General features: G+C 40.0%; 2 protein-coding genes across 2 annotated transcripts; one reads left to right on the top strand and one right to left on the bottom strand.

Annotated features, from left to right (window-relative positions):
- Positions 1-1,472: 1,472 nt before the first annotated feature.
- On the top strand, positions 1,473-2,444 carry mesp (mesoderm posterior protein 1). Its single transcript, XM_004067463.2, has 2 exons — positions 1,473-2,173; positions 2,258-2,444. Exons 1-2 carry the CDS (start codon positions 1,508-1,510, stop codon positions 2,327-2,329), a joined length of 738 nt encoding a protein of 245 aa, XP_004067511.1. The 5' UTR covers positions 1,473-1,507; the 3' UTR covers positions 2,330-2,444.
- Positions 2,445-3,672: 1,228 nt separating this feature from the next.
- Positions 3,673-17,993, bottom strand: LOC101163069 (aminopeptidase Ey-like). The gene is made up of 20 exons (XM_023953669.1): positions 17,208-17,993; positions 16,059-16,201; positions 14,819-14,958; positions 13,754-13,880; positions 13,487-13,641; positions 13,310-13,423; positions 8,978-9,121; positions 8,830-8,895; positions 8,688-8,753; positions 8,379-8,551; positions 8,197-8,273; positions 7,995-8,128; positions 7,865-7,920; positions 7,638-7,785; positions 7,008-7,099; positions 6,805-6,915; positions 6,016-6,180; positions 5,789-5,929; positions 5,625-5,697; positions 3,673-5,485 (listed from the first exon to the last, which is right to left on the bottom strand). Exons 1-20 carry the CDS (start codon positions 17,780-17,782, stop codon positions 5,327-5,329), a joined length of 2,859 nt encoding a protein of 952 aa, XP_023809437.1. The 5' UTR covers positions 17,783-17,993; the 3' UTR covers positions 3,673-5,326.
- Between the last annotated feature and the right edge of the window lie 900 nt (positions 17,994-18,893).

Raw genomic sequence — 18,893 nt, forward strand, 5'->3', positions numbered from 1 at the left:
CTCCTGCAAGTTTTCCTTGAATGTCAGAGGTGAAGGGACAACCTCGCACTTCCTTCTGCTGCCTCTGCTGCAGAGCAGGAGACAAATGCGACGCGCCGGGTTGTGGGAACGCTGCACAGGACTCGACTCCACAGCACACGTGCTAAGAAAAACACAAACAATGAGCTGAATCTGCAGGTGTGTTGTAGATCCATGCTTGCAGGGACTTCTAGAAAAGGTCTTTCACGTTTCTTCTTATGTTAATGTTGTCGCCAAAAACATTCCTTTCTGTCACACCCGGTTTCAGTTTTCAATCGATAAATTGATAAATTAAAGTTGATGCTCTTCGGTCGTTCTTCAGTTCTTTGCTCATCTTCACCTCTTTGGTTGTGTTATGGTTCCGGTTTTGTGTTTTAAATCCACTTCATGTTCACTTTTTATGTCAAGTTTTAGTCCTGCACCACCATTCCTGACATTCCTGCTAAAACGGAACTTTAAAAACTTCCTGCTTGAAACATATTTGAGGTTTTGTTTTGCATGTTGGAGTCTGGAACATACGGTGGCCCTAAAGTCCAAATTAAAAAAAAAGCAACACAAAAAAGAAAAATACATTTTAGAAGTCAAAACAAATTTCAAGAAACCGAAGGGTAACATTTCAGAAAGCAAAAGTCATTTCCAAAAATCTAAAAAAATTTAAAACAAAATGGAGCAAAACAAGAAATCAGAAAAGGTAGGTATTATGGGGCATCAGTGATTGGATGAGGACGTTTTATCCCCTTTTCAGATTTCCCATTTGGTTTCATTTTTTTAAACATTTCATTTTAATGTGTTTTTTTCTTCTAAAATGTAAAGTTGTTTTTTTACTTGTATTTCTTTAATATGTTCACAAATCGACGTTGAGTAATATGTTGATGTGATTTGGACTTCAGGGCCACCGTAGTAACCCATGCTGCTTGAAGCCCTTTAGCTTGACACATAAAATGAACAAACTGCAGAACTCTTGTGCTTCCATCATGGCTCTCAAAGGTGAGCAGCTGCTGTCCAAACAGTCCAAGGTGCAAACTCCTCGCACCTCCCAGCCGGCGCGGCACACTTCTTCCAACTTTACCTTAATGGAATCCAGCAGAACAGAACTATGGACACATTTTAGCTGCTGAATTACATCAACCAGGACTTTAGGAGATGTCGTCATGGTGTATTTGAAAGGAACTGGGATATCCCCGGCCCAAGGATGATGGGATTTGGGTTCAGACTCAGACCTGGTCCAGGTTCTGGTTCATGGGGTCCCGCTCCCATGATCTGTGTCGTTTTTTTAAGCCTGTGCAGCCTGCTGGGTCACACTTTGCCCAGAAACGTGCCAGTTTCCCATGGGACCCCCTGACCAAGGGTGTCGCTCCTGCTCCCAGAGTTCCTGAGGTGAGCACTGGAGGTGCAACCTCACACCTCCCACTACATAAATGCAGCAGCCTTTCTGCCTCTTCCCACTCAGGAAAGACTCTGGTGTCAGACCTCTGCAGCTTCAGCCGCCATGGAGATGTCCTTCTGCTTCCCCCTTCAGTTCCAGGAGAACCCTTTGCAGTTTGATTGGGAGTCTCTGCAGGAAAAACCTCTGGGTCCGGATCCGTCCTCCGATGCTGGTTACCACAGTGCCGCCAGCAGCCTGTCTCCCACCTCCTCTGTCGACTCCTGCTGCTTCTCCCCTGCCTCCCTGCAGACTGTGGGGACTGAACAAGATGTGCTGGAGAGTTTTCTCTTCTGCAGCCCAGCAGAGCTTCATCTCACCTGCCAGACTGGGCCACCTTCCAGCTTATCCTCTGCCAGCAGCCCCACCGCAAAGAAATCTAGGTCCAGGTATCTGGGAAAGAAGCGCCAGACTGCCAGCGAGCGGGAGAAACTGCGGATGAGGGATCTGACCAAAGCTCTTCATCACCTCAGAACGTACCTGCCTCCATCCGTCGCTCCTGCGGGTCAAACCCTGACCAAGATCGAGACGCTGCGTCTCACCATTCGATATATCTCCTACCTGTCAGCCAAGCTGGGCCTCAGCGAGGAAGTGCTGGAGCAGAGGAGATCCCTGGAGCCAACCCAAGCCCTCGGACACCTCCAAGGTCAGCAGAGAGCGAGCTACGGCGCCCAGGAAACGAGCTGCAGCACCGTGAACGAGCAGCGCTCCTCGCCACAGCAATCCAGCCAGGTAAACCCTGTTCCTGGTCAGATGAATATTTCTGCCCCTCTGATTGAACATTTATTGAACCTCTCTGCTTGAATCTATTTCCAGGCTTCAGACGGAGTTCAGTTCTGGATTCAGCAGCAGCAACATCCAGCTGTGATCTTCTCAGGACAGTGTTGAAGTCTGTCCTCCCACATCTGCTCTGAACAAAAAATCTAAACTTTCTTGAATGAATTCACTTGTATTTGTACATAGATCTGTGTATTTATTAAGCTTTTTTTTTACTATGAGCATAATAAACTTTATTTATAATCAAAAACCTCACAGTTTTTGCATTTTCTATATGTTTGCTTTTATTTGGCCTCTGCTTCCTGCAGCTGTCAGAGGAACAAGGAGGCGCTAAACAGGCGTCACATCCCCTTTAAAGTCTTTAATTAGGGAATCCCCACCGAGAGGAGGTGGCTCTTCCCCACATTTGTTTTTGTTTTTAGGATTTAAGATAAAAAAAAGTAACAAATATTTACGTTTTAAATATTTATGAATCTGTTCAAGTTATATAGAGTAAAGTCAAATGTCAAATTGCTTATTTTATTACTTAACAAACGAAAAGCATGAATGTTGATGAAGGAAAGAGATTTTTAATTTGCACAAAAGACCGCAACCCATTCGAAAAAGTAAAAAAAACATTTTGCTGGACCCAGAATAAATACCAAAGAAAGAAATTTTTTTTCCACTTTCTCTTCAAGCAAATCTTTCTACCTTATTTTGTTTTTGAAGCAGCAAAAAGCTCAACCAGAAAAGTTCAGACAGACTTCACGCCAAGAAGTGATTCAAATAAAATTAAACAGAAAAAAGGTTTGTCTAAAACGTCTTCCAGGTAAATATTTATTGAGCCTAAAAATATCATATTTAAATAATTTTTAAACTGTGTGTATACAAAACAAATTCAATATCAATCACAAATAATTCTGCCACACTTTTGATTCTTGAGAGTTTTACCTAATAAAAAGGTAAAAGAAAAAGAAAATACTTTCAGTTGTGCAATCAAATCCAGACAGTAACAAAACAATTGAATAAAATTAAATATTAACATGTATTTAAATTTATTGTGTTCAGATGATTAACGTGTTCAGATAACCTTCAGGGAAAAACAATGAAGTTTAAGAAACAAGTTGAATCTTTCCTGGTCTGGTATCCTGGTTTCCTGGTATCTCACTGCATGTCTTTGTTTCTAAGCCACTTTCTTCTAAAGAGAACAGATTCTCAGACAAGCAGATGTTCTAAAAAGCAGGTTGCAACTGAATCCTCCATTTCTATGCTTGTTCTGAATAAAACATTAGCTGTGTTTACATTCACTCTGAAATTGGATTTGCGATTATAAACTTGTAGAATAAAAAATTTTACCATTAAAAAAAACAAAACTTGCATTTATTGAAATAACGCTTTCGTGCTTAGAGGAGGTGGTTTTTGAGGCGAATCCAAACTGCAAATTGACAAAATTTGCAAAACTGCAATGGAAACGCTTTTTTTTTTTTCCAATTAAATCAGTCACGTGACCAAAAACCAGACACCACTGGCGGCCTTGAACACAGCTGCAGCGGGCGCCACGAGAGGTCCCACAGCATTACACAGCTCCTCAAAAGTTGAGTGTCATATGGAATTGATTCTCTATAAAACCACCAACCACCATTTCCCCAAATCGCTTCATCCGTAGCCGCTCCCGGCATCGCCTCTCATTGATGATAATAAGCGCTAGTGTCGAAGCAGAAACTTGACTGTATCTGCTGTCAATCAAAGTATAATTCACATCTATTGCCATGTTTTTGAGAGACTTGTTGCTTGAGTTGGCTTGTGTTCAGATTAAATGGAAACAGTATTTTTGCCAAATTGTTTCATTTCTAGAAATTCAATAAAGTTTTGCACTTGTGTAATGGAAGCACAGCTAAACATGGACGCCATGAGGGCACAAACGACCTTTTTATGTTATTAGTTTATGCCTTGTATTAAATTTTAGGGTAAAACACAAACACTTGTTTTTATTTATTTTACAAGATTTTTATTTTATTTTCAGAGTTCAAAAGTTTAGACGACAGTGAATCTAGTTTTCCAAGAATTCCAGTCAGCTTTGCAAAACTGCAGTGGAAACATTTTGCATTCAGTCTTCTTTTGAATAAGAAGACTGGAAATACACATTTGCTTATGCCCACATTTTAACTTGGATACTCATCTGGAATGAGATCAGAAAATTGCTGTGCATGTAGACTTTGTCTGCAGTGTTCCTAAAATGTATTTTCTTTTTTCCAGTGTTTCTGTGTTTTTGTATATTGTTGTGAGCCCCCAAACCTGTTCTGGTTTTTTGGGACTGGCCAAGGGTGGAGGAACAGGGGGGCAGCAAAAAGCTTTGCCCCGCACTTGCTTCCCCCATATTTTTGAGTCAGAAATATTATTATTTTTGACAAAGATTAACTGGTAACACTTTATATTAAGATTCCTTAACAAGCTTCTTTAAGCATTGCAAAAATAAACAAAATAAACATTTCTAAATGACATAAAAAACAAATGTAATAAAACTGTTTAGAATTTTTAATCCTTTGATTTGTCTTCTGGCCCCCTCCTCTCCCCCATATAAAATGTTCTAGCTCCACCCCCGGAACTGACTATAGCTAAGTCAGCTCTGGCTGAAGTATAAAAGGTTATAATTGAAAAAAAAAAACATGACATGGCTGGATTGATTTTGGTTTGTCTTAGATTTACATGGACCTCCTCTGTGAACTAAAGCTGACCTATTGTAGTATAACTTAAATTTAATAACATTTAAGGCTGGGAAACATTAAAACAGCTAATTGAACTTAAAATATCTATTTAATTATATTCAACAAATAGCTAAATATCATCCAAAAAAAAATCTAAAAATGTCTCCAAACTTTGTAAAAGGTAAACAAAAGTGGTCCAAACACTAATCCTTGAGGAACTCCACAAGTAAAATCAATGTGTGGATCAAAACTGACATCTTTCAAATATCATTACATTAAAGTAAAAAGAAAAAACTGACATCAGAAATTCTTATGCCATAAAGTTTTCAAAAGAAAGACTTCAAAATATTACTATTAAAACTTTACATAATCACCAGTAATAACATTTGGTCATTTTTTTTCTTTGGGACTGTAAAAAGCAGGATCACTTCTCCTCTGAAGTTTCACTGATGAGCCAGCCATGCACCTCTTTCTTGTACCTCTCAATCCATTTCATGTTGTCCTCCACAGTCTTCAAAGCTTCCTCAAAAGTCCCATCTACCGAGCTCAGCTGCTTTTTAAGTTCCTCTTTGAACTGCAGCAGCTGCAAAGCAAAAAGACAAGAAAAGTTCTGATATTCATGCCAACAAACTGTCCTTTTTTTTTTTTTTTACAAATTAAATGTCTGTTCTAACACTAGAAATGGTGAGGCTTTTAAACAAGGAGAATCAGTGGAACCATACCTGTTTGTATTGAAACTTAGTGGAGAAAAATTTGGTTACAGTGTAAACCACATACTCCACAGAAAAAAAACTCCTGTCGAAACACAGAGAATAAAAGAGTTTAAGAGGTTTGATGCGGCAGCACAACAAGCAGACAAGGAGAGTCAATCCTTTTAAAGGCTCACTTTTCAGCCAAGACCTCCCAGTTGGTTCTGACAAAGTCCCAAAGCAGAGGTTGGCCGACGGGGTTATAAGCCATGTAAGTAATGGCAGAAATGACGTCCTTCTCTGAGACTTTCTCTGGATCCAAACAGTACTCCAAATACCTGAAATGCAGTTTTTCTTGAATAAAAGTCCATTAAAAAAACATAAAAATGGCATTTGAGACGACGACTAGATAGATGCAGCTGACCTGTTGATGAGCCAAGGCTGTCTGGTGCAGGACAGAGCATAAATCAGGTTGTCAGGGTCTGACGTGTCGTTTTTCCTGTATATGGACCACATAAAGTCCCACTCCTCCACCCCTCCGGCTGCCATTGCGCTGCAGTAAACGGCATCCCTCAAACTAGGGCGAATTCTGTCAGGAGTGACAGCAGACAACCAATAGTGTAGAGCCCACTACATCAAAGAATTGACAGAAATGTTTTGATTTTTGTGGAATTAACATGTTGATGCAAGTTCTCCCACTTAAAAAGATGTCTCTTATAGCTGAGGTATATCTATGATGAAAAAAATCTTTTTAAGTGGGAGGACTTGCACAACTGGTGGCTGACTAAATACTTTTATGCCCCACTGTGAACTGACCAATCAGAAGCCTAAAAACATATAATGCCCGCTGGCCCCCACCTTGAACGTTTGATTGATAAATTCTCCTGAGCCACTTTCAGTGGAAGGGGTGTGGACTTTGAACAACTCTTGATTGGCGACAGTAGTTGCCTGAGGAACATTGACTCATACAGACATGGACCAATCACTGTCAACTGGCTCCAGATGGTGGTGCCCGTATCGGAGAAAAATGGTGACTGAATTGGCTTCATTTCGCTGTAGCAGTCATTGATTTTTAGTGAAAGTTTGGATTAGGCTAATGAGAAAGGGGTCTCAGAAAAGCAAGGATCAAATATGATACCAATGGTTCTATGGGCTTAAGGAGGAGTAAGCGCTGTAAAGTCAACATGAGCTGCTGTGTTCTGCAAAGCTTTACTTGTTGGTGGTGGAATTTTTCATCCACTCTCTGAACCATGTCAGGGTGAGCTGAGAGCAGTCTTTCACTTCCAATTTGCAGGCCAGCTTGATGACTGTCATCTGGTTGTACCTGGACAATAGTATCACAAGACTTAGAAGACAGTTGGCAATTTCAAAAAAGGGATCTTATCTTAAAACTGCAAAGTAGGTTGATGTTCTCACAGATCGGAGTGACGTGTTGGACTCTTGGTCCAGTTAAGGGTTAGCTCCCTGTGGTGGTGAAACAAAGGTGTGACCTTTTCTCTGAAGAATGCCTGCAGTATGAAGATGAAACAATACACAGACACATAGGACATTTATCAGGTGCAGTTCTGTCTATCTGTCAAACCTATCATTCATATTTAAAAAAAAAAACAATAATAATAATAATAATAATAATAATAATAATAGATTAGATTTATCTGCAGTTTTCCAGACGCTCAAAGCGCTTACAATGAGTCCATTATTCATTCACTCCTAATACAAACATCTGTCATAGAGATAAATAAATCTACAAATTTACACATTTGTATTGGGGCTGCATGGGGGTGTAGGAGTTAGGTTCAAATCCCAGTTGTGTCTTATTTGTGTGGAACTTGCATGTTCACCTTGTGCACGTGTGGGTTTCCAACATTCTAAAGGTTATTAGTGTGTGTAATTGCCCCTGGGTTGAATGTGTGCTCATTCTGCGACTAAAATGGGAGGTCAACTAGAATAATGATGCCACTAAAAATCTTTATAACTTCGAAAAGGCTTTTCTATGTTTCACAACCATCTGACCATAATTCATCACATTTATGTTTCTTTGCAAACCTGCAAGGGTCCATAAATCCCTCTTGGACGAAGGATGTGAAAGAAATTCTCCAAGTGGGAGTCTGCTCGGCGCCAAGGCATGTACTCAACTTCCTTATCCAGGTACGAGGTGGTTCTCAGAGCCACAGTCATGTTCACCATCTCCAGACTGAAGGTGCTCAGTAAAACAGAATCTGCGTCAATTCTTTTTGTTTTGGAGAAAAGCCTTGAAAGAAATATGACCTTACTCTGCTAAATTAAAGGCGTCGTCTATAATCTGAGCTCGGCTGAGCAGTGGAATGTCCTAAACAGCAAATGACAGATGGAAAAGTTTAGAGGCTGTTTGTTGAAAAGGATCTGCAGGAGCTCTCCACTCACCTCATGTCTGGAGTTTAGTTTGTTGAAGATGCGCTCCCAGTTTTCAGCATCATAATTGACTCTGAAGAAACCCGTCAAATTTATGTTGGCCACCAACCAATCAGAAGGCCCCAGGGCCATGTCTGTGTTTGTATCTAAATTCAAATGACATGAATATATCATTGGTTCACAAATTATTTAGTCTGTTTGAAGGGAGTATTACCCTCTTTGGAAAGAAGCCAGTATTTTTGTTCTTCTTTCCCATTCTTCATCCAGGTGATGGGGACGAACCATGTGTAGCTTCAGACAGATCCATTGACCGCACATACAAGACAAGAATACAAAAACACAATGATAGGACAGGTGCTATTTATTGATCACATAAGGTGAAACACGTGACCTCACTTGAACTCTGAAGTTCTGTCCACCACATGTTTTGGGTTTGACAAGAAGTGTTTCTGGGTGACATTTCCTGTCTGTGTGTTGATGGTGATCAGTGGAAAACCCATCTGTAAAACCCATCGATTCATAATCTCCTCTACAGGTCGGGGCAAGGAGATGCCAGCTTCGTCCACCGCCTTCAGACAGCAGAACAAAACTCGTATGTTCCTTTTGAAACTTTACTAACAAGACAACACATCATTCCATTCCGTCTACAAGATATCACGAAAAATGACAACAGCCTTACAGCACACAGAAGCATTGATATCCTACCATTTGCAAGTGCTTCCATAGATCCTTTGGAACCGTGTTTTTATACTGGAACTCTTTTAAATAAGTCTGGTAAAAGAAGGTTAGCATATTTTACAAGACCTTCTAGAAAGGGTAAACCATTACAGATAGGAATTTGTTTTACCTGCAATCCTTTGGTCAAGACCGCCTCAGTCACAAAGTTTGACATCATTCGAATGACAGCGGCACCCTGCCATGGAAGTTTTTGTAGATTAGTTTGTAGACTTGCAATAATGTCCTATTTTCAAACCGTTTAACAGCATTAAATTCACCTTGCTGTAGGTGATGCCGTCAAACAGGGATAGGATTTCTTGTGGTGTCCGGACTTCCGCCTCTTTGACAGACAGGGGGTGGGACACGAAAAAAGCATCTTCGACCATCGCTTCCAGGATTTCCTCTGGCACACTTAAGTCATTCTGAAATCACAGTGTGGTGTTAAGTCAATTTACAATTATTGGATTTGACTTGATGATGGCAGCTTTTCTCCGAAATGTACCGTTCTCCTGGCAACCTCTAAGCCCAGACTCGTCCATCAGATAGCCAGATGGAAAAGCATGATTCATCACTCCAAAGGAGGCATCTTCACTGTTCTAGAGTCCAGAGGCGGCGTGGTTTACACCACTGCATCCAAAGCTTTACATTGCACTTGGTGATATGTGGCTTGGATGCAACTGCTCACCCATGTAAACCTATTCTATGAAGCTCTCTGCGTACTGTTCTTGGGCTAATCTGAAGGTGACATGACATTTGGAGCTCTGTAGCAATTGACTGTGCAGAAAGTCGGCGACCTCTTTGCATTATGGGGTTCAGCATCCGCTAACCCCTCTTTGTTAGTTTACAAGGCCAACCCCTTTGTGGCTGAGCTGCTGTTGTTCCCAAACTCTTTCATTTTATCATGATAGAGCTTACAGTTGACTGTGGAATATTTAGGAGCAACGCAATTTCACAACTGGATTTGTTGCACAGGTGGCGTCCTAAGACAGTCCCACGCTGGAATTTAAGGCAAGGCAAGTTTATTTGTATGGCACAATTTGTATACAAAAATCACAATACATACCAGTGCAAAGATTAAAAGCATACACAATCATTATAAAATGTACTTTAAAAGAAAGGAAAGAGAAAATAAAATGAAAAGGGGCTTCGATAAGGATCCTTCAGTTATACACACGGCTAAACAGGAATGTTTTGAGCCTAGATTTGAACCTTAACACAGTAGAGGCCTGTCTCACAACCTTAGGGAGACTGTTCCAGCTTTTAGCTGCATTAGACTGAAACGCTGATTCCCCTTGTTTAGTCCTGACTCTAGGCTCGCCAGAGGCCGGTCCCTGAGGTTCCTAAGGTCCTCAGAGTCCGAGATGGTCCATTTGGCGCAAATATGTCAGAGATGTACTTTGGTGCCAGACCATGGAGAGACTTGTAAACAAGCAAAGCTGCTTTGAAGTCTATTCTTTGAGCTACAGGAAGCCAGTGCAGAGACCAGAGCACAGGACTGATGTGATGATACTTCCTGGTTCTAGTCAGGACTCGAGCAGGCCATTACAGTAATCTAACCTACTGGAGAAAAATGCATGTATAAGTATCTACACGTCTGGCTTTGGCACTATGTTTTTGATTTTGGCAATGTTTTTTAGATGGTAAAATGCTGCTGATGTAACTGACTTGATTTGGCTGTTAAAGTTCCATGATTACCCCTAGGTTTCTGACTTAATTTTGTAGGTTTTAGAGACAGAGAGTAAAGGTAACTGCTGACATGTTCTCTTTGTTTCTGTGGACTAAAGACGATGACTTCAGTCTTGTCTGAGTTTAGCTGGAGAAAGTTGTTTTGCATCCAAGCACTGATCTGTTGGATGCAATAACTGAGTGAATCCACTGGCTCACATTCACCTGCTGCCAGTGACACATAGATCTGAGTATTCTCTGCGTAGTTGTAATACGATATATTATTACTGCGAACTAACTGACCTAGTGGCAGTACGTATAGGTTAAACAAAAGGGGTCCCGAGATTGATCCCTGGGGCACACCACAGTTCAAGGCCATGCAGTCTGAGAAACAACTCCCAACTTCAACAAAATATTTCCTGTCTTCTAGACAGGTCTTGAACCAACCAAGGACAGAGCCAGAAATTTCAACCCAGTCTTGGAGTCTGTGTAGAAGGATCCCATGATCAACAGTGTCAAAAGCAACGCTGAGGGGCCTCATTTATAAAACTTTGCGTAGGATTTGCGTAAGAAGTGGCGTACGGATGAAACATAGGACGTGCGTACGCACAGAAATATTCGGATTTATAAAACCGTGCGCACGCACATCCTACAGATTTTTCCCTTAATAAATCACAATCAATTGTAAATGTAGCGCAGCTTTTGCGGCTTCATGACACGCCCATAGCTGCCCATAAATAGTTCGTGAAACGAAAATATTCATTGATTGCAAAATCATGGCAAACACAGAGAGGATATCAAAAAAACGTAACTTCACTCAATGTGAAGTAGAAGTTATCGTTGGCGAGGTGGAAAAGAGGAGAAAAATATTGTTTGGAGGGCACAGTGTGGGCATTACTAATGCCAAAAAGGCACTTGAGTGGCAAACGGTGGCAGACGCCGTAAATGCTGTAGCCTCACAACCTCGGACCGTGGCCGAAATAAAAAGCCCGCAGAGGTCCAACAGGACGGCTCGAGGAAGTCGGAACCGGCTCATAAGCCATTCGTCCTCGTTTGCCAGCAAGTCTTCTTGCTGTCTAAAGATGCGTTCACTCCGAATTCTTCCATTTGCCACATCTTCTAAGAGCGCAAGATCAGCCATTGTGCGTCATTACGCATTGTGATGGGGCATTTTATTTCCATCCATTTAATTACATCTGACAAGCTGCAGATGTCGGAAATAATCAACGTGGAAATGGGAAATTGTTCAGTGCAAATGTAATTTCTTGTTGCTTTCTGAATGGTCGAGACATACGCCATACATGGTTTTATCAAAAATAAAACAAACTAAAAGGCATATGCATGAATACCATAATTCTGTAGCTTATGAAGAAATGTTTTACTATGAAAATAACTTTCCCCAGTGGACAATTAATACATCTATCTATCTATCTATCTATCTATCTATCTATCTATCTATCTATCTATCTATCTATCTATCTATCTGTCTAATTGCACCTATATCTGCTCCGCCAGACGGACACATTGACGAGAATATATATGTGCATATATATATGTAATTTTCGTTTGATTTTTTTTGTTTGTTTCACTGCTGATCGATCAAACGGGTGTTCGTGTAGGCTGTTAATTGTAAGACTTGTTTTGTGAAGTCTTCATGTTATTTATGAGAGGCAGTATTGTCATTTTCACTTTCACGTGTTTCTTCCATCTGCCGACGGTGTCGCCATTTCTCATTTCACCCATTTTGGGGGTACGCCTGGGTCAGAGCTTGCATGAAGGACCGCACATTTTCCCGTCAAGTTTGCCTTTTATATATATCAATTATTGCGTAGAGAGTGGCGTACGCCTTCTTTTGCGCGTATGCAACGTTTACAGCAGGATTAAGACTGAGACTTTGCCAGCGTTAGTGTTTAGACGGATGTCGTTAGTTACCTTGATAAAAGCAGTTTCTGGGCCATGATGAGGTCTAAAACCTGACTGGAAAACATCAAATGAATTGTTTATTAAGAGAAAGTCATTGAACTGTTGGTAAACAAGTTTTTCAAGGACTTTTCCTAAAAATGGCAAATTTGAGATGGGTCTATAATTGTTCAATACTGTGACATCAAGACTGCTCTTCCTCAGGAGAGGTTTGATGACTGCAGTTTTTAAGGCCTCAGGAAATGTTCCAGATTGAAGCGACATGTTAACTATTTGAGTAATTGTGCTGAGAACATGTTCAGTACAGACTTTAGAAATCTAGTGGGTAACACATCAAGGCAGCATGTAGACGAACTAAGATAAGTGATGATCTTGGACAGTTTTGTCAGTTACAAGGACAAAGTGAGTTAGCTTAAAGTGACCAGGTGGCTGTTGGGTAGTTATTTGTGTTGTGGGGTTCATGGCTTTTTTGATGCCCTGAACCTTGTCATTGAAAAATACAGCAAACTCATTACATTTAGTTGTGCAAACCATTTCTAATGGCAGCTGAGCTGTAGGGTTTGTTACTTTGTTAACTGTAGCGAACAAGACACGAGAGTTGCTGCTGCAACATCCAATAATTTCAGAAAAGTACCTTTCACTGAGCTCCTGAAAGCATCCATTCTTTCACAAATGTTTGTGAAAACAGTCGGCATGCCTTAGTGATGATTTTTTTACACCTTTGGATGGGTGAGCCAATACTTCTGGTAATGTAGTGTGTGGTTCCCTCATTGAATGTTTGTAGTACTTGTTTCTAAATTTTGAAAGCTTGTTTTAAGATGTACTGTTATCATTCATTTATACTATATGATATTCACTTTGCTCTGCGATGGACTGGCCTCCTATCAAGGATGTACTCAGCCTTCGTCCAACAGTAGCTGGGATAGGCTCCAGCAACTCCCGGACCCGAAGAGAGATTGAGCGAGTTTGGAAGATTTATTTAAGAATAAATATTCAAACAAAATGTTCTAAAGGAGAACATTTACCAGGTTCCATGTTGGTTCTGCATGGTCTGATCCCAGGGAGGAGATGTAGGAGGCAAAGCCTTCGTTAAGCCACAAGTCGTTCCACCACCTCAAGGTCACCAAGTTTCCAAACCACTGAAGAGGAGTTTCAGTCACTGCTTGATCAGTCGATTACAAAATGATTGTTGTGTGTCATACCATATGTGCCAACTCATGGGAGATCATGTACACCACTGTCTCCTTGTCTTCATTGAACGACTTTTCCAGGTCGTGTAAAAACACAGACTCCCCATAGGTGATCAGCCCCCAGTTCTCCATTGCTGAAGGACCAAATCCAGGAATGGCAATCTGGTCTGTAAAAAATAAAAAAAGACATTGTTGGATAAACCTTCCCCTTGGTAAACGGCAAAAACAGAACTCCTGGAACCACATAATGAAGGTGGTTTACTGCACATCGCCTCCTACCAGACTTCTTCAGCGGGTATGAGGTGTTAAAGTACTTTTCATAGAATGGCAATATGGGTCTGGCCTTCTCCAGGGCATAATTTCCCATTCCTCTCTGTATGGCTTTCCGGCGAGCCCAGACCCTGATCTAAAACGGAAAAACGGATCTGTGACGGTGCAGAAAAAGTTCGGCTTTACATCCAGCAGAGGGCAGCACAGAGACACAGCTGCAAGCAGGACAGAGACACACTGAAGAGGAATGTCCACATGACAGGAAATTCAGAGGTTTGAAGGGTGAAAGATTTTCACAAGAAAGGGTTTTTACATGAGGAGGTTTCAACTGTTTGACATTTGGCTTACAGTTTGACCTAACCAAGGCTTTCTTTCAGTCAAATTGTGAAAAAGTTTGCTTTTCTTCAATGATCTTGACTCATTTCTTTAATAATAAGTCCAAAAATAATTCCACTTGTCAGATATTATAACTGATCTGCACAGCTTCTCGCAGTTTTTGTTATTTACTTGATTTTGTTAGTTTCTTGCACATTAAAAAGTATCTCTGCAAATGCACCATTTAGCCTAAACCAATTTTTCATCTGTTTTATTTGGACACGCAGGCGGGGAATTTGTCTCCCTAAAAACAAAGTGAAATTATCATCAAAAGTATAAGCTGTGTTCCTTTTTTTACCCTTTTTCTTTTGCATCCTCAATTTTTCAAGACAAAAATTGCTTTGGGTTTCCTTGGGGTTTTCTTAACCATTATTTTTTTATAATTAAACTCTTGCGTTTACTTCCATTTGTGTTTGAAATAAAGAAATTGAATTAAAAATTAACAGACTTAAATTAAATTCCTTAGCGTTTCTGGTAAAGTTTGTAGTGTATGATCCATTTCCTTGATTTTTATTTTATTTATTTTTTTGCATAGCAGATTTCATCCGGGGTAGAAGGCTTTTACTTTGTTGTATCATGCAGGAACTTGTCTTTCAAGAAACATGCCTCAGAAACCCCAACAGACCTTTCCATCAACACTGTGACAAAAATAACCGTTCAGAGTGTTTTTCATGCATTTCCATCAAACTTTCACTTTACCAAAACGCTTGCGCCCGCCTCTGTCCTGATGTGTCCAAAATCACACACAGCAAAAGCCAGCAAGTAGGTTGACATGATCTTTGTGGGTTCAAAGCTGGTCCTGACCAAGTCCTGGCCATCCACAATGATGCTGACACACTCTGTTTGGAGTTAAAAACAATGGAAAATAAAGTTTTATTTAAGATTTAACCGATTATCAGATTTAACTGATTGCCATTTAAAATAACCACGGAGCCTGACATCCACCATCGCTGCAAAAAAAAAAAAGTGACTGCGCAAACAAAACAAAAAAACTGCAAATAAAAGAAAATTAAAAAATACATAAAAAGAATTTATGTTACTAATAAAAGTAAAAATAATTACTGAAAATAAATAGAAACAATGTTAAAAATAAAAGAAATGCTACAAATAAAAAGAAATGCTGCTGCAAAATAAATAAATAAGTAAAAAGCTGCAATTAAAAAAGCCACAACGGACATGGATTGAATTCTAGGTCGACAGAGAGCAACATCAAAGCTACCAACATTTGTGAAAACTTGTGAAAACTTGTGTTTTTGTGTTTCGCTTGCTGTTATGAGTTTCTGATCAGTTTCTGTCTATCATATAGTCAAAAAGAGTCCTTTTATTTTTACTTTGTAAACTTTTTTTTTTCAATTATATGCTACTGTTTTTGCCAATGCACCAGAGATGGATTGGATATAACACTAAAAATGGTGACATTATACACTTTACTCTGTTGTACGTTTTTTCTCCTTCTTCTCATGGCGCGGCAAAAGCCATCCACATTCGGTGTGGTTTTTCATTTGCAGCCAATTTTTTTTTTTGCATCATCGTTTCTTTTTATTTGCAGCTTTGTTCTTGATGATTGCAGCATTTCCTATTTGCAGCAGTTTTTTTTAAATTTGCATCAGCGTTTCTTTTTATTTGCGAAGTTTCTTCTTTTGTTTGCACGGTTACTTTTTTAGCTGTGATGGCGGGTCTCGGCAGCCTCAGTTAACTGCCTACAACAGCAGTTTTAACAGGGATCAAGCATCAAAATCAGACAACATCAATATGATTTGAAAATGATTCAAACTAACAAGTTCCAATAATGAAATTGGATAAATGTACTCTATATACATTTTCACAACACTGAGAAGAAAAAATGTTTGATTAATGTCAAGGATTGGGAGAAAAAAACTGCATTGAAGGTAGAAAAGACAGAGGAAACGGCCAGGCCGTCCAGGAAACACGGACTTGCCGGAGGCCATGGAGTTGGAGAGAGCCGTGGTGTTTTGTGGATGAATGAGCGTCACATGGAATACAGCTTTCAAGGCCGGCTCATCAAAGCACGGGAAGGCTTTCCTGGCATATGTGGGCTGCATTTGAGTTGTTGCAATCACCCTGAAAGCACAAAACTCTGTAATCACACCAATAGTGTCCCAACATAACGATAAAATATGAATCTTTGTTCTGAACCTTTATGAATAAAGTTGCATAGACTTGCTTAGATGCCCTTGATAATAATTTCAGAGTTTTCCTTTCAATTTAACCTTTTTTTAACCAGATTTTTTTTTCACAGTGTCTTTTATAGTTCTGCACAGAAATCTTCATCATCAAATGATAACATCCAAAAATTTGAAATCTGGTTCTGCCAAGAGAATTAGATCCTGTGCATGTCCAAAAATAAAAAGAACAGCTTTACTAGAAATATTTAATATTTAAACAAAATATTTCAAATGGCAACTGCTTTGTGCATCAACCGTTTAAAATGTGGCTGAATTCAATGGAGATTCTATGAGTTTTGGAGGACACAGTAACTAATAAAATTAATTTTTGTCATTCAACTCAGATCCAATTATTTGTAAAGTGAACAGCTGCAAAAATTACATTTAAGCCACAAACTCAATTTAAGTGCAGAAAAGAAAACTTGTAAAACCGTTTAATTTGAGGAGTTTGTACTCAAAGTTTAAAGCAGCACTAAGTAAAATGTTTTTCTCAGGTTTTATATTTTTAATTGTAAATGTATTGGTTTTCTTTTTTTGTTTTACTATAATTTATTACATACAATTAAGAATGACTTTTTAAAAAAGTTTTGCACAAACAGTGAGTTTTCTTTGCACGTCAGTCAATTGTGGTGTTCCACAGGGCTCGGTGCTTGGTCTCATTCTTTTCAATTTCTTTATGCTTTTATTTAGTGACATCATTCAGCAGAACAACAATAATTTCCACTGATGCTGATGATAATCAGCCTTACTTTCCAATAACGTATTAGAACAATAGAAACATACTGAATGGGGGTCGATCTTTTTTAATGTTGGCATTAAGAAAAAGAAGAAATCCAAAATAAATAACTTAGAAAATCTGAAACTTTTCATACAGGAACCAAAAAGATTGGATCTCCTCTTACTTTTCCTCGCCGTCCTCGATGTATACGCTCCTGAAGAAACCTTTCTGGTTTGGAGACAGTTTTCCAACAAACTCTGTGAAGAGTTCATAACTGCTGTTGGCCTGCAGTGGGCCGTCAAGCTGGACCACCAGGTACTCGGTCTGAATCTCCTCCCAGGTCTTCTTCAGACGGGGCGCGGGTCCATTCAGGCCCGTCAACCTGGCGTGAAATCCATCCAGCAGGGTGAGGTTCAGCTCCTTGGAATGGATGAGGATGAGGTCGGTCTCCCTCGTACATTTAAACACCACCGTGCAGTTCCCGGAGAACTGGTACAGACCATTTGCGTCGGGTTCCAGCCGGGGCCAGAGGGTCACATTGTAGGAAATTGGACTGAGGGTGTTCGGAAGTCTGTAGTGGTCCCATGGCTCCTCCGGAGCAGAAAAGGTGGGCTTGACATTGATTGAAAGTGTTCCTGCATTTCTTGACTTCTCCTGAGCGAGCCTCACAGAGAGAGCTATGATGACCACTATGGCACCAACTGCTGCGACCAGAGAGGCCAACGCCACCCCTTTTCTGACATGAAAGCCGTTCCCCATGTCTCTACTGAAGATCAAGGAAAAAACAGAGTTATTAAAGTCATTGCAATTTATGCTCCATCTTCTGAGGTTTGCCCAAAGGTCGGTCAGCAGGCAGTTCGGAAAACAGATACCAAGCGATTCAGAACTAGATTGAGCAGATCTTTAGAAATCATGAGAGCAGAATGTGATCCCTCAGTTTGTTTGTTTGGTTGATTAGCAGCAGTGCTTTGACACTGTCCAACTTGGAAAGACCCACTCTGATGAAAATTGTATTGTTGGTGTTGGCATTTTTCTGATGATGGAGGACAAATACCAATAAAACTAAGCTCAAACTGCATTTCTGAGTGTTTCTTTATTCATATCACTGTGAATCAGGAGCAGACGAAAACAAACTGTTTAGAAAAGATTTTTTTTACATAGAAAAAACGCTGAGAAGACCTTAAGCTCCATGCACCGCTCCATTTTGATAAGATAAGTTAAGACAACAGGCTGCTCTCTCTGAAGTGTCACACACAGAAAGGCTGATCTTCCTTTCTACCCAGATCCATCAGACTCCATAACTCCACTGTCGGAAGAATACAACACACTATATGTGAGCATATAAATCATAGTTTTTATATAGTGATGGATATTTTTAGTAACCTTTGATCTATTAACTCATATTTATTATTTATACTTCTAAATCTTTACGTTGCTTTTTATCTATTTTATCTTTTATCCATTGAACTACTGCCGCTCTGCAGAAACCACGTCATGACAGTTTTTTTCTTTTGGCTAAAAACTGCATATTCATAATCAAACAACTACTGGGAACGCTATGAAAATAGACCAAAAGACGATCAAAGTGAGACTTTAAGGCCTACCCCTCCAATTGTAGGGGCATTTGAAACTTTAGTGGTGTCCAAATTTGTTCTTGTAAGGGGAAGGCGTGAGGACTCAAGGCTGTGGGTGTGCTCTAATGCCCAGAAGTAAATGTCAGGGCAGGGAGAAGCCGGAGGGGAAGGGGAGGAATTCAGATTTGGCCTTAGAGTCTGATGTGTGCAGATGAGGCCTTCCAAAAGTCAAGAGGGCTCTGTTTCATAACAAAATTCAATACAAAATCAAGGTTTTTTTGAATAAACTGGGAATC

This window comes from Oryzias latipes, chromosome 3 (assembly GCF_002234675.1).
Source record: "Oryzias latipes chromosome 3, ASM223467v1".
NCBI classification, from domain to species: Eukaryota; Metazoa; Chordata; class Actinopteri; order Beloniformes; family Adrianichthyidae; genus Oryzias; species Oryzias latipes.